This window comes from Emydura macquarii, unplaced genomic scaffold, assembly GCF_026122565.2.
Source record: "Emydura macquarii macquarii isolate MOO-44397 ecotype Brisbane River unplaced genomic scaffold, CSIRO-AGI_Emac_v2 contig_3345, whole genome shotgun sequence".
Taxonomy (NCBI): domain Eukaryota; kingdom Metazoa; phylum Chordata; order Testudines; family Chelidae; genus Emydura; species Emydura macquarii.
This window is the reverse complement of record NW_027133482.1, coordinates 1,496,951-1,513,035: the sequence shown is the minus strand read 5'-3', so window position 1 is coordinate 1,513,035 and position 16,085 is coordinate 1,496,951. Positions and strand designations below refer to the sequence as shown.

At 49.6% G+C, this 16,085-nt stretch overlaps 1 protein-coding gene across 2 annotated transcripts in view; it reads right to left on the bottom strand.

Moving 5' to 3' along the window:
- PTPRA (protein tyrosine phosphatase receptor type A) overlaps positions 1-16,085 on the bottom strand; it is a 252,557-nt gene that overhangs the window by 8,214 nt on the left and 228,258 nt on the right. For both annotated transcript variants that reach the window (XM_067533619.1, XM_067533621.1), the window contains 6 exons: positions 15,644-15,741; positions 14,945-15,064; positions 12,079-12,245; positions 10,405-10,540; positions 9,281-9,430; positions 7,339-7,432 (listed from right to left, as the gene is read on the bottom strand). In XM_067533619.1, the coding sequence (XP_067389720.1) occupies positions 7,339-7,432; positions 9,281-9,430; positions 10,405-10,540; positions 12,079-12,245; positions 14,945-15,064; positions 15,644-15,741 (765 nt within the window). The remainder of the gene's footprint in view (positions 1-7,338; positions 7,433-9,280; positions 9,431-10,404; positions 10,541-12,078; positions 12,246-14,944; positions 15,065-15,643; positions 15,742-16,085) is intronic.

The window sequence follows — 16,085 nt, the reverse complement described above, 5'->3', positions numbered from 1 at the left end:
TTATGAAGTTTTCTTATGTATGCGCTACTGAAAGATGTGGTGAGGTAAGAAACACCCATAACCAGCTTTTCAGGTACAACAACAGAGTAGTCAAACATGCTGATGGCCTATTAAGGGGAATCCACTTTCCCAAGGGCCATCCCAAAATACTTCCCAGAGGAAGCACATACACAATGAAGACTGTTTGAGCAAGGTGGTACCCCCCCCCCCCCCCCCTTCGTCACATGCATAGATCTTTCCCAAGCTGGAAGAAGCTATAAGAGAGAGGGAAGTGACATCATTTGGCTTCTCTCCCCCCACAACTCAACACCTGAAGGAACGTCTGGAAGACAAAGGACTTTGAACAGGGATGGGGGCCCCAGGCTGCAAAGCAGATACAACCTGTGTGTCAAGGATCTGTAGCCTGCTTGTATCATCTGTCAGAGTGAGAGATTGCTTGATTTAAATCCTGTTCAGTTTGTAGAATTTAGACTGCAAAGTTATTTTTATGTCTTTGGTATCTATTTCTGATCTTTTATGCCTACCACTTAATAAACTTGTTTTATGTTTTACCTTAAATCCATGAGTCTTGGTTGAAGTATTTGGGAAATCTGCTCAGTTAACAAAGGCTGGTGCATGACCTCTTCACATCGAGGGAGGGGCGGATTAAATAATGAATTTACTCTGGCCAGATTTCTGACCAGAGCAAGACAGTACAGTCCTGAAATGCAACACTGTGGAGCTGGAGAGAACTGGATGATGTCTCTATCTATTGTTGGCTCATGAGTGGCTAGGGAAAGCATTCATGTATCTCAGTTGGCTGTGCGCCTGCCTGTGAATGTCTGTGTGAGTACTATACCTGCTACACATTTGTAGCTTCCTGACAGCGTCACAGTGATAGAGGCAGCTCAGGTAAACATTCCTGCTATCTAGCTTGGTGTGGGGCTCTGCATGTTGCTGGGGCTAGGTGATAACCGCGCCTGGAGCGGTTTGCTGTCACTGGCAAGGCATTGTAAGAGCCAGCCCACGCTGGAGAGTCAAGGGGGCACAGTGTTTCCACAGCTTCCAGGCTGCACCCTGGGAGGATCCCATCACACTCAGTTACCCATCTACACCATGGAGATAACAGCATTTCCCTAACTCAGGAGTGTTGCGTGGATACATTGATTAAAGATTGTGTGTGTGTGTGGGGGGGGTGTTCAGGTAATGGAGGCCATGTGGCTCTCCGACAGATAAATCATGGCGTCAATGACATACTAAGGCAGAGTGAGATATGCTTGTGTCTTGGGGAAAACATTATGAATAGGGCTGCTCAGAAATTTACACTAGAAAAAAAAACAAATAGTGGTACTCAAATTCTGAAATATCAAAATTTTACGTGAACCAAAAATCCCAAATTTTTATCAGCTCTATTCCTAAACCATGCTGGGAAACAGACATTATCCAGCATGGTCTGCCTCCCTTAGCATGAACACAGCAAATATTCACCCATTTGCCATCTCTGTTCAAGATGGCACCAGTGACTGCTATCTTAATTCTTTTAAATTAAAGTTGAGGGTAAGTCTTTAGACCTCATGCTTGCAACCTGAAATGTGAATCAAGAAACCAATGCAGTGCTGTCTACTCAGGAGTTTGAACCGGAAAGACCAAACAGGTGTTGACTATGAAGCCCAACAATGACCATTTAAAAGTCAGAATTGCTAACTATTTCACTGATCAAAGAATGGAAGGAAAGAGTCGGTCAGATTATTCCAGCAGAGTCAGCTCAGAGTGACTTCTTATTTTGATGTCACTAGTGGGTGAGGTTTTGGCAAGTACCACTGCTCATTTTCCCCCAATCTGAACCCTCACATGACAGTATCTAGGCACAGTAGAAGAATTGCTAGCAAGACATGGAGCACAGTTTGCAGAGCCAAAATTCACATGACCTAAACCATTAGTAGTAGTAGTAGCTATTTGTATTGCAGTAGCATCTAGGACAGTGGGTCTCAACCTATTTACTGTTGTGGGCCGCACATGCAGCTCTCTCTGTTATGTGAGCTGCATCTATGCAATATCTGTTCCACCCTGCCTGCTCTGCCTGCCTGGTCAGACACACGTCTGTCAATGCCTGCTCCCAGACAGTCAGGGGCAGGGGTGACCCCACCCACAGAGCCAGGGGGAACCCCAGCTGGGAAGCCTCCCACGGGACAAATTTCCACTCTGCACCAGCTCTGCCCCCAGAGACGGGACTTACAGGGCAGCCTCCTGCTCTGGCTGGGAGCTCTGGGTCCGGCCATGGCCTGCAGGGAACGGGTAGGCAGGTGTTATCTGCTGCAGGCAGCCCAGGGTGCCCTGCAGCCTGCTCATTCCCCCCCAGAGCGACATGTAACTGTGGCTAGTGGAGGGGGCACACGCCCCCCACATTTCTCCAGACACCTCTGGCGCAAATGCCCAGAAGTGAGGAGGCAGCACTCTCCATGGCAGTGGCACTCTGTCTCCTTCTCTTCCCTCATCCCCTATCCGAGTGGTCCCCAACTTTTTCCGTTGTGCCCCCCCGGTAATAGAACCTGTCCACACACCGGAACTGCAATCGGGAGGCACAGCTGGGAACCGTGGCTGGGAGTGGAGTCGGGGTCCAAGGTCAGCAGTGGAGCTGCCCCCAGGGCTGTGAGCGGGGATGCAGCTGGAGTCCAAGCTGCGATGGGGGCAGAGGGCAGGGCTGGAGCAGAGCTGAGGGCAGGGCTACGTGGTGTTCCCTGCCTGCTGCACCCCCTAGGGGGTTCATCCCACAGTTGGGGGACCAAGGCCCTATCCCCTTTCCTCTTCCCACTGTGCCCTGCCCCATCCCACTCCCCTATCCCCCCCATCCCCTGCCCCATGTCCTCCCCCTTCCTCATAGACTCTAAGGTCAGCAGGGCCCCCACATGGGGGGGAAAAGGGGTACACTTTATCGGGGCCCGGCCTAGACTGCAACCCCCATTACCATGAGGAAAAAAATTTTCATGGCTCATGAAATTGTATGTATGGGATGAGGGACTGTGGTATGTGTGTGGGAAGCAGCCTGCATTACAAGTTCGTACTGGGCCCGAAAAAATTATGCTTGTGCCCTGAAGGTCAGAAGGGTCCAATATGATCATCTAGTCTGACCTCCTGCACAACGCAGGCCACAGAACCTCACCCACCCACTCCTGTAATAAACCTCTAACCTATGACTGAGTTATTGAAGTCCTCAAACCATGGTTTAAAGACTTTAAGGTACAGAGAATCCACCAGCAAGTGAACCATGCCCCATACTACCGAGGAAGGTGAAAAACCCCCAGGGCCTTTGCCAATCTGCCCTGGGGGCAAATTCTTTCCCGACCCCAAATATGATGATCAGTTAAACTCTGAGCATGTGGGCAAGACTCACCAGCTAGACACCCAAGAAAGAATTCTCTGTAATAAGTCATAACCCACCCCGTCAAACGTCCCATCACAGGCCATTGGCATATCTACCACCAGTAGTCAAAGATCAGTCAATTGCCAGACTAGGCTCTCCCATCACGCCATCCCTCTCCATAAATTTATCAAGCTCAGTTTTGAAGCCAACTAGATTTTTTGCCCCCACTGCTCCCCTTGGAAGGCTATTCCAGAACTTCACTCCTCTGATGGTTAGAAACATGCATCTAATTTCAAGTCTAAACTTCCTGATGGCCAGTTTATATCTGTTTGTTCGTGTGTCCATATTGGCACTGAAATTAAATAATTCCTCTCCCTTCCTGGTATTTATCCCTCTGAGGTATTTATAGAGAGCAATCCTATCTCCCCTCAGCCTTCTTTTAGTTAGGCTAAACAAGCCAAGCTCTTTGAGTCTCCTCTCATAAGGCAGGTTTTCCATTCCACGAATCATCCTAGTAGCCCTTCTCTGCACCTGTTCCAGTTTGAATTCATCTTTCTTAAACATGGGGGACCAGAACTACACACAATATTCCAGATGAGGTCTCACCAGTGCCTTGTATAACGGTATTAACTCCTCCCTATCTCTACTGGAAATACCTCCTCTGACCATCCTTGGACCGCATTAGCTTTTTTCATGGCCACATCACATTGGTGGCTCATAATCATCCTGTGACCAACCAATACGCCGAGGTCCTTCTCCGTCACTTCCAACTGATACATCCCCAGCTTATAGCAAAATTCTTGTTGTTAGTCTCTAAATGCATGATCTTGCACTTTCCACTATTACATTTCATCCTATTTCTATTATTCCAGTTTACAAGGTCATCCAGATCTTCTTGTATGATATCCTGATCCTTCTCTGTATTAGCAATACCTCCCAGATTTGTGTCATCTGCAAACTTTATTAGCACATTCCCACTTTTTGTGCCAAGGTCAAATAATAAAAAAGGTTAAATAAGATTGATCCCAAGACCGATCCCTAAGGAACTCTCTAGTAACCCTCCCTCCAGTCTAACAGTTCACCTTTAAGTATGACCCATTGTAGTCTCCCCTTTAACCAGTTAGTTCCTTATCTACCTTTCAATTTTCATATTAATCCCCATCTTTTCCAATTTAACTAATAATTCCCCATGTGGAACAGTATCAAATGCCTTACTGAAATCTAGGTAAATTAGATCCACTGCATTCCCTTTGTCTAAAAAAATCTGTTATCTTCTCAAAAAAGGAGATCAGGGGGGTCTGACACAACCTATCTTTTGTAAAGCCATGTTGTATTTTGTCCCAATTGCCATTAACCTCGATGTCCTTAACCAATTTCTCTTTCAAAATTTTTTCCAAGACCTTGCATACTACTGAGGTCAAACTAACAGGCCTGTAGTTACCCGGATCACTTTTTCCCTTTCTTAAAAATAGGAATTATGTTAGCAATTCTCCAGTCATACGGTAGAACCCCTGAGTTTACAGATTCATTAAAAATCCTTGCAAAGGGGTTTGCAATTTCATGTGCTAGTTCCTTTAATATTCTTGGATGGAGATTATCCGACCCCCCCGATTTAGTCCCATTAAACTGTTCGAGTTTGGCTTCTACCTCGGATGTGGTCATTTCTACCTCTATATCCTCATTCCCATTAGCCACCCTACCACTGTCCGCAAGCTCATCATTATTAGCCTCATTAAAAACAGTGGCAAAGCATTTGTTTAGATACTGGGCCATGCCTAGATTATCCTTAACCTCCACCACATCCTCAGTGCTTAGTGGTCCCACTTCTTTCTTTGTTTTCTTCCTATTTATATGGCTATAAAGCCTTTTACTATGGGTTTTAATTCCCTTTGCAAGGTCCAATTCTACTTGGCTTTTGGCCTTTCTCACTTTATCTCTTTATGTTCTGATCTCCAAGAGGAAGCTTTCCTTGCTGATCCCTCCCATCTTCCACTCCTTGTAGGATTTCTGCTTTCTCTTAATCACCTGTCTGAGATGCTTACTCATCCAGCTTGGTCTACAACTCTTGCCTATGAATTTTTTCCCTTTCCTTGGGATGCAGGCTTCAGATAGTTCCTGTAACTTTGACATGAAGTAATTCCAAGCCTCCTCCACCTTTAGATCCATGAATTCTTCAGTCCAGTCCACTTCCCCAACTAATTCTCTTAGCTGTTTTTAAGTTAGCCCTATTGAAGTCAAAGACCCTAGTCACAGATCTATTTTTGTTTATCCTTCCATTTAGTTTGAACTAAATTAGCTCATGGTCGCTTGAACCAACGTTGATCTCTACAACCAGTTCTTCTATGAGGTCCTCGCTACTCACCAATACCAAATCTAAAATGGCATCCCTTCTTGTCGGTTCAGTACTATTTGATGAAGGAATCCGTCAGCTAACACATCCTCTCCCCACTGTCCCCTGCCCCATCCCACTCCAACCCCCTTCCTCTATCCCTCTTCCTTCCCCACTGCCTCTTCCCTCACCCCACTCCCTTGTCCTGGCCCCCCATGGGCACTCACTATTGTACAGAAACAGGACCCAGCACACAGAGAAGAGGACGACAATGGGCACTAGGACCCAGGAGGCAGTGTCCTGGAGTTGCCAACCTCAGCGGGGGAGAGGGGCTGAGTGAGCCAGCAAAAGGTGGGAAGGACAAACTCCCATTTCTCCTCCCCACTGACAGGCTGAGCAGAGCAAGCCCTGCTCAGCACTCACAAAAATCAGAGGCGGGGGGAAGTGGGGGGGACAACACCCCCCCAAAGTACACCCATGACTGGCACAGGCTGATGACCCGGTGTTGCCCCCCGTCCACGCTGACCAGACACTGACAGGTTCCGTTTTCAAACAAACTTTCCACTCGAACACCAGACACCTGGCAACCCTATACACAGTGTGTCCCTGCAGCACCGGGAGGAGGAAGCAGCAGGCTGCCGGCTGAACTCTGCCTGACCTGCTGGCAGAGAGCGCTGCAGCAGGGCGCCATGGCACCGTCTCCTCCTCAGCCGGGACCCAGGAGCGAGGCAATCAGTGAGGCAAACTGATTTTTTTTTAAGCACTTAGTTGGGCTGCAGCTGTGTGTTAATTGGGCTGGAAGAGGCTCACAGGTTGAGAAACACTGATCTAGGATCAAGGATCAGTGCTAGACACTGCACAGGTAAGTAACAAGAGAGTCCCTTGTCCCAGACAACTATCAGTCTAGAAAACAGACGGGCTGCAGCAGGTGGATAAGACAGAAAAAAAATTCTGCAAGATGTGCGTCATGGCTCTGGTTCTTTCACCTGGGCAGGCTCCTGCGTGCTGTGCAGTGGGTCATCTCTTCCAGCCTGCATGCGACTGCCCAGCTCCTCACAAACACCAGATATGCTAGGAGATAAGAGATGCAAAGGAGCAGGAGAACTACTCTGCACAGTGACACAGGCCCCTTAGCTTCCAGGCACAGGGCCAGGAGGCTGGAGAATGGGAAGCCAGCCGGCTGGAGGAAAGCCTTGGCAGGATAGGTCTAAGAGCCTTCCACCAAGGCTGTAAGCCAACTATGAAGGCTGGAGAAAGTTTTCAACTTGTTAACAAATCAGATTCCTGAAAGGGGAGAGTTATTGAGAAAACACCTGCAGTGTGAAGTTTTCTAAACTGGAGAAAGGGAAACTGAGACAAGGGCAGGGCCCAAAGCCAGACTGGGCAAGCCCTGCTACAACCCCAATGCTCAGAAGCCATCCCCATTCATTTCAGGATCCACTTCAAACTTACCTCATTTGTTTTCAAAACCTTCCATCTTACACTCACCAATGTGCCCCCTCCACTTACAGTGGCTCCTCCCCATCCCATTCGCTCACTGCTGTTGGTGCAAGAGCCACCTCCTGATGTCTCTTGTCCTCCCAAAGGACTCACCCTCTACATCTATTCATTTGTGCTCTGAGGGTATCTTTGCCCTGGGCAGAATGGAAGGAAAAAAAAAACCACTCACAAGGAATTATTTGAAGCACCCTGTTTTTCTTCATGTTTGCCGGCAAGTTGCCTGTTCTCATCTTGTCATTCTGGATTTTGATTGAAGTTAGTTTCTGCAGGGGGGCGGGGAACAAAATCAACCAACAACTTCCTAAGTGTCCCAAAGAAGTCAAGAGCATAACAGTCAAAACGCCCCGCACCGGTCCAACCCACTGCCCCAAGCCAATCTGCCGAAGCCTCATGAGCCTGCCTGCCCGCCCACCGAGGCCCTGCACACACCCATCCCATGCCAATCCGAGTCAACTGCTCCCACTAGTCCAAGTGAACTGCCTTGAGCAGCAGTTCCTAGCCACTGGGATATGCACGAGAATAGGGAGTTCAGTCTTTCCCCACTGTTATTCTAGGCCATTCCTCTCTCCTTTAAATGAGCCATGATGTGGGTCTCTGCATGATGCCACTGCCTGTGTCTCATTGTATGCAGCTGTGCGCACTATCTTGTGCAGTGGAGCCATCAGATCTACGACCCCCCCACCTCCATACTCTCACAAGAGAGGTCAGGAGATCTGGCTCAATTCCTGGCTCTGCCAAAGATTCCCAATGTGCTCTTGGGCCAGTTACTTCATCTCTGTCTGCCTCTGGCCCTTCTGTCATACAAGGACAGTAACAGTTCCCTTCTTGGTGATCTCTGCAAGACACCGAGACACAGGCCTGCCAACAGGAATTCCGGGCCTCAGGGCAGAACAGTCCTGCCCTGCCTCTTTTGCTCATGGCCACCGCCCACTGTTTGCCCCAAGCCACGCCCCTCCTCCACTTCAGGCCCCTCCCCCATCCCCAAATCACTGCGTCCCTCCCCCCAACGCTTGATCCCCTTCTCTCTTCCACAATAGGTGGCAAGCGACAGCTGGGGGGGCTGAGCAGGAAGTGGGGGGTGGAGGGACACAGCGAGCAGCAGTGGGAGGAGTGAGCTGCAGAGGAAAGGAGGGATGCACGCAGCAAGTGACTGTGGGGAGGAGGAGGGATGCGGCGAGCAGCAAGGTGGTGGGGAGGGCAGAGCAGGAAGGGTGGATAGGACTGTGGGGAGGTGAAAGGAGGTGTGGAAGAGAGGAGGGGGGCTAAGCAGGGAGGTAGGCTGGTAGGGCAAGACGCATCGGCAAGAGAGTTGAGTGGGATGGGGGTGGGGCCTGGGGCAGAGTGGGGTGGACTGTGGGGGAAGGCCACGGGTGGAAGAGGCGGGATGGGGAGCTAGTTTCCCTGAGGGGAAGCTTTCACCCGCCCCGTCCATGGCCTGGGCCCCTTTTAAAATCACCGGGCCCCTGGGCAATTTCCCCCTTTGCTCCCCGTCGGCGGGCCTGCTGAGACACTACAGTGATGGGGCCATAGGGAGTGGCCAGATGGTAAATAGAGTGGGTTCTCTCTAAGTCCCTAGCCCTGCCTCCCCTGTCAAGTCCCGGCTGTTGAGCTGGGAACCAGCAGCGGGAAGTCAGGGAGTACAAGGAGCTCATGCCAAGGACCAGAGAGTTTTGGTTTTGAAGAACTCGCTTCTGTCAGGAGTCCCAGTCCACACTGCTTCTCACCTGACTGCAGGATCCCCTGATCTTTGGGCTAGCACGCCCCTACCTGACTCCTCCAAACCCTCAGATCAGCTGAATTCCAGGTGTCACTTACAAAGAAACTGCACTGGTTACTACGCACACACACACGCCAGAGAAATGTTCATCCCAGGGACAGAGACTGGGAGCTAAGAGTCCGCTTTTATTAGATATTTAAGGAACAAGGCTCATTAACGCCAGCGGAGGGCGGTTCCATCTGCAGGGCACCGCCTAGCCTTTTGTCAAGTTTGACTGTCACTCTCCCTGGAGAACCTGCTGGCTCAGGATGGGACTGGACGCAACGTTTATGAGTCACTTGTCTTGGGCTCTCTTTGCAAGGGCAATGGGCCAGCATGGCTCTGCCACACTCACCTTGAACTCCTCCTCCAGCCCGTTGCTGCTGGTCCCTGGCACTTTGTTGTAGATTTTCTGGAGGTGGATCTCTAGCGAGGTCACTTCCAGCTCGGTGTCACCGTACAGATAGTGCTCCAGGAGTGCTTGGTATATAAACACGTACTGCATCTGAAAGGAAAGGGAGGGGTTACAGGGAGAGACGGCAGATTCCGGACCATGCTCCGAACTCATTCAGCTCCCTGTCTCTAGACTGGCTGTGTGCACAGGAAGGGTGAAAGCCCGAAGCCCAGGCACCAACATCAGCACAGCCATTGAGCAATCTGGACACATTTGGAGCCTGATCCTTCTCCATTAAAGTCAATGGGAGCTTGCCCGCTGCCTGGTAGAGGCTCAAACTCTTCTAACACATTCTTAGTGACTAGCTACAGAGCAGGGCCATGGACTGGGAGATCAGAAGATGCTCATGGCTAAAGGAAGCAGTTTGGGGGGGACAAGGGCAGGCCTAGTATGCATGGAACAATGGAGAGTGGCTCAGAGAGGAAGCTCCTGGCTGCCAGGGGAGCACTGGTGCATTACACAGCTGTTCATACGCAGGCATTCCCCAGTCCATGGGGAGTGGGAAAGGCCATATGCTCTGTTTAAATTGCTGAGCATGGCTGCTGCTACTGGATTTCCAGAGCTGGGCTCCCAAACACTGATGTATCCCAAATCAGAGGCTACTTTTTAGAACATTGGCCTTGCCCTCACTATGCCTCAATGTCACAGTCTGTAAAATGGGTATGGTGATACTTGCCTGCCGCACAGGCTTAGTTGGGGATCCTTGCATGAAGGGCGTTAGAGAGGGCAAAGTCTTATCATAAGTCATGCTCCAGTAATGGGTGGAAGCCACTTGTGGTCTGGAGGAATGAATGGAGGTTCTGGGAATCAGTAGATCTGCCTCTGCTACCTACTTGCCCTCGGGAAAGTCACCTCACTTATACGTGCCTCAGTGCCCCTTCAGTAAAATGGAGGTGAGACTAATCCACCTCACAGGGGTGCTGCAACGGATTAGCTGCTGCCTGCAGAGTGCTCAGAGCATGGGAAGTGCCATGTAAGTGCCCAGTGTTAGAGTGTCCCTATCCAGCCCCTTGGAATGGACTTACATCTGTCTGTACCATCTGGCAGCGTTGAGCCCGGATCCGGCTCACGAAACCGTACACATCCACCTTCCTCTCTGCGTGCATCATGTCCAGCATGGCGTCAATGACGATAAAAGTGCCTGTGCGTCCTACCCCAGCGCTGTAACATCAGAGGGAGCAAGTGGTCAGTGTAGCTGGCATTGGGGTATGGTCCCCTGGCACTGCTCCATGCCTGCTCACAGAGGGTTAGCTGCTGCACAAAGCAACAGAAAAGCCAAGAGGCTTTTCACTTTAGACAGCAGGCAGCTCAATCCATTCCAGACAAGAGAGGATGGGAGCTCTTACCCAGCTACAACAAGGGCTGGTCTTGGGTCCAAAGGCCACAGACATTTATAGACTTCAACAATCCCACCCCCTGGGACTCAGAGTGCATGAGAGCACAGAGCAGGCCAATGAACCCCGGAGTCAATTCAGGCTGGTAGAGTCTTCAAGTGCTGCCTGTGGCTGCTGCCTAGATTGTCCTCTGCTCCAGCTTCCTTCCAGCCTACCCTCTCCCCTACAGGGGTGAGACCATGGCAGCCAGTCACTCTGACAGGCCAGAGCCCAGCTCCATTGCTCCTCTCTCAGGCTCTGGCAATGCTTTGGGTTCCTGTTCTCAGTGTTCAACTATCAAGCAACGTATCGAGGGGGAGATGAGCCCAAGCAAAGATCAGGCTTGTGGGAACTTTACATGGATCCTAGCATCAGCTCTGACTCATGCAGACTCCTTGGAGTTGCAAGTTTGAGTCCTGTCGGAGGAGACACTGAGTACCATGCACTAAAGGGGAGGGGGGTGTAGATGGGCATCTGGCCTGCAAGAGGGATTTGCCCAACATCCTCTGTCAAATCTTTTCTAGTCTACCCCGTTACGCTGGCTGCCACACTCCTCTCTGGAGGTGGCTGCAGATCAGTTCTGCTGGGTCCTTATCGTCTGTGAAGGATGAAAGGGTCTACAGAAGAGAACAGCATTACAGACAGCATTGTCTCAAGGCCAGAGCAGGGGCATGTGAGTCAGGTGATCGGGGTCCAACTGCTGGCTCTGCCACTCATTTGCCACCATGATCTGAGCAAGCCATGGTGCTGTGTTGTGCCCGGCTGGCTCCCACCTTCCATGGGAGTGCTCTGGAACTGTGGGGAGGGGACACTGTATCAAACAGGGTGGATATTACCCCAGGCAAGCTGTGCAGCCTCTGTTTTTCCTGGTACAGAGGGAGCCTGGAGCTCATTGCAGGGTCTGGGATTCTCTCTACTAAGGGTTAAAGCCCAAATCTCAAATTCAGGATGCTGGCATGTTCTAGCCCACTGCGAGTGATGCTGCCCCCCGGTGGCTGGGCCCGTAGCAGCCAAGTGAACTGTTACCGCTAGCCACAGGCAATCTTCTTTGGTCACATGGCTCACCTGAGGCCTGTGTTTTTGGAGGTGAAAGGGCAGCGCTCTAGTCCCAGCTCCCCATGTGTGTGATTTATATGACTCTGGCTGTTGCCTGCAGCTCATGCAGTAAATCCAGCGTCAGGTAGCCAGGATCTCCTCTGCCTGCCCCTGACAACCTTTGGCAGGAGATGGAACAGGCTGTCCAGGTAACCCCCCAAGAGCAGGCAGGCAGAGATACGTGGAGGTGAAGGAGGGAGGGTTCTCCGGGAGATGGGGCCCTGGACTCACCTACAGTGTACAACGATCGCCCCTGCATACTGGGGGTTACACATCTTCACCTTCTTCAGGAACTTCAGCATCCCGATGGGGGTGAAGGGGACCCCGAAGTCAGGCCAGCTGGTGAAGTGGAACTGGGTCACCAGGCGCTGAGGCTTTTTGTTTGTGACGTCGCCTACCTGTGGGGGGGAGCACGTGCCTTGGTTACTGTCCCTCAGCTTCATCACCTTCCCCCAGAAACCGAGAACAGAGAGGGGTCTGCGGTTCAAACAGCCTTCAAGTTCGGGGGTGACGGGTTTGGAGTTCAGGCTTGGCTCTCAAGGCCTGATTGCTGAAAATCAGGTCTTGCATCCCACTGGTGCCCCAAACTCCATGGCTTACACCTCAGCGCATCTAAACTCCTGGGACCACAGAGTCTCAGCTGCACGGAACTCAATGGAGCTAGGCCAATCTCCATGAGCTGAGGCTGTGTCCCCTGGTGTTTACTGAGGGAGGGGGCACAATCCAGATGGACCCCACAACTCCTTTAAGGCTTTTTGGAACCTGCAACTGTCCTATAGTGCATTTGCAATAAGGTGGTGCTGATGGAAACTCCAAAGCCAGGAGCCAGTGTCTGGGGTGGGCAGGAATCCTGGGGGCTGCTTGGCTCCCACTCCAGGGATTTCACTTTGCGTTTCAAGCTGAATCAAACCAGGTCAAAGCTTCTGCGTTTCACTCCTACACAACCTGAAGGCACAGGGTGACCCAGCGCTCTCAAGAGTTGTTCACTCAGCAGGACTTGGATTCATAATGGGGCAGGTTTTCACTGTTCCAATTCCACTGTAAACACTTCGCACTGCTCTACTGTTAACCTGTCCTAACATAGAAAGAGGAGAGAGGCGGCAAGCACAGAAAAGATGGTCCTATGGTCAATGCACTGGGCTAGGCTAGGCTACAGGAGATCCAAGTTCAATTCCCACTTCTGCCAAAAACTACCTGAGTGACACTAGACAAGTCGCTTGCCCTCTGTGCCTCAGTTCCCCATCTGTACAATGGGGATAATAGCACTTCCCTGCTCCTCAGGGGGATTGAGAGCATAAAATCCATTAGTGATGGTGATGTGCTCAGGTTCTATGGCAAGTGAGGCCATAGAAATAGAGAGGAAAAAACAACTGCAGCTTTGGACTCCATCTCAGCTCCTGAGACGTCTGACGTTTTTGCTAAGTGCCCATGGCCATGTGCTCCATAACAGAGAGTGAGGGCCCAGGTGCAAAAATACACATGCTAATGCATGACTGCAGCAGAGTGCGTACCCTGGGAAACTGCAAGCGCAAGGGGGAATTTTAGGCCCTTACCAGCCCAGCTGGGCGTGCACCTGCCCCATTTCCACATGCAACTGTGGTAACGGCACATGCAAGCGCACCTGTAAAACTGTGTATGCGAAGTATTAAAGCGAAACTAGCCCATCCTCAGCTGGTGTAAATCAGCATATCTCTGTGGTGCTAGCAGCTAGCTGAGCTCAGGTCATGACATCAAGGCAGTGTTAAGTGTCCCAGTTCACTTGCCTGTTAAATGTTAATGTTATTGACTACACTTGTCTGTAACCGGCTTACATTGTATATGTATCCTATTTAATGTGTACTAAAGTAACTACATTATCCTGCTATTGCGATGTCCTGTAAGATCAAAGATGTATATACACTGCATGAAACTAATGAATATTACCTGTATTGTCTTCACTTATCTATCCCTATTATAATGAATGGCCGGCAATTACCTTATGTAAACCAGTGTAACAGGATTACTTGTGTATGCATGGAAAGTAGAAGGTTAATTTCAAAATGGGAAATCTACAAACACATGATAGGCTAAAGACAATTGCTAGACCATTTTCAACTATAAGAAAGCACACTGGGAGCAATCCTGCACCTTTGATCCATCTGAACGCTGACAGGGGGTTCAAGATGCAATGACAAAGATCCCCAAAAAGCCATTTTGGGAAGCCCTGAAGAACTTACAAAAAGACTCTAAGAGACTGGTAGATTACTGTATCTCTGCTATCATTGGGACTACAACTTTGATTCACCTGTAATGTAGCTTATCTAATTTAACCTCAATAACATTCTCTCTCTCTTTTTTTTTTTTTTTAAAGCTAAGAAATCCATAGTTTAATTACTAAAGGATTGGCTATAGCATTGTCTTCGGTGAGATCTGAAGCATATCTTCACCTGGGAGTAAGCGATGGGCCCTCTGGGGCTGTAAGTAACCTAATGTGTGGTGAATTTAGTTTTAATAACCTTTCATTATACAGTCCAGTTTGTCCAGGGGGTGGGGTGGGGAAGGGGAGAGTAAAAAGAGGCTAGAATGCCTAAGAGGACTGTTGGTGGCTCCATGATGAAATTAATCTAGCAATGCAGGAGTACAACTTTTGTTACTGGCTTGCTAATGACAGAATGTACCACCAGTTTGGGGCGTCTGCCCTGAGTCTGGCATTCTTAGCTGTGTGCTACTCCAGGAAGCGTGACTATCTCCGCTGGCTCCAACAGAGGAGGTGGCCTTAAATGACTAAGCTGATCAAATATAAAAAGCTATAGTGAAAACAGAGTGAGGACTCTGTAGTTATGTCACTCTCCAAACTCTCAGGGTACAATCAGTAACACAGGAAGAACTTTTTTTTTTTTTTTTTTTTTTAAGTGTATAATTTTTATTATGACTGTGTCCTTCAGACAGGCACACAACCCATCCCAACCTGCCGATCCCTAGCGAGAACATTTTGGGGCATTGTGAAAGTTTGGGGCTTTGTAGTGAGTCAGACAATCCTCACTACAGGCAGAAGCACGCTATGATGGAAAGCGGTGAGGGTAGTGGGAAGCGAAGGGATGTAACTGAACCACGGTACCTGTTGAATGCAGAACTTTCGCACAGTGTAGTCAACCAAGACGGTCACATCCTCCACAGACACCCGGATGTTTCCATAAGTCCAGCAGCCCTGATCTGGCCAATATTGAGCACATTTACACTGGAGAGAAATGACACAAAGGCAAGGCAAGGAATTATTTCGGGGAAGTTCTCCGGCCTCTGTTATGCCAAGAAGTCAGACTATAGGATCACAGTGGTCCCTTCTGGTCTTAGAAGCTAGCTTCAGTGGAAGCAGATTAGGTCCTGACTGTTTTGTGTGTGGAGCATGTTTGTCACATTTATTAAGGATAGGGGTGCTATGGGGAAATCTGCAGAAACTCATGTCTCATTTATACCTGCAAACCCCTACACATGGATAACCCAGACTAATGCAGTGCATTTCTTTGTCCCTCTCTGGTGGCTGGATCATATATAAAAGTGCACAAGTTTACTACTGCCTGCAGGCTAATGGACTGGGTCTTATAGTGCAAGCTGCAGAGGGTTATGCTTTTAAATCCAGAAGTCCCATGTTCAATCTCACAGGCAGCCCTTCTAGAGCACATACAAGTGAAGTAACCGCTTGCCTAGCTGCCCAGTTTACATGGGCTTGTCCCACTTTGTTGCAGGCCCAGCCATTCCCCATGCCTCCATTCACCATCACAGCAGGCGAAACGTGTGGGTAGTATTCCCGGACATTCACCTCTTTTCTCTCTTTTAGGTTGGTCACCATGACGATTGTCGCCGTGTTCTGCTCCCAAATCATTCTCCAGAAATCATTCACTGTTTCTTCTTTTGGTCCTAAACCGATAAAGACCAAGCACAAGTATTATGCCCCGGAAAGGGACGTCATCCAGCCACTGCAAGACTGTCCCCTAGTAAAAACTGGCAGGGAGAGTTGTTAATGACTGTGCAGCAATGTAATAGGGTTTCCACTTTTTGTCACTAGGTGGAAGCAAAGGTTACTTGCTCGATTCCTGGGATACTACAGCTGTGTTTTTAAAAGGGACTGAATACATTTTATGACCAGGAATTGGGCATGTAGCAGTGCAAGCTAAGATAAATGTGAAGAGGAAACTGAAGTACAGAGGCATGAAATGACTTGTCCAAGGTCACAGAGGCAGTTTGTGGCAGAACCGGAAAGG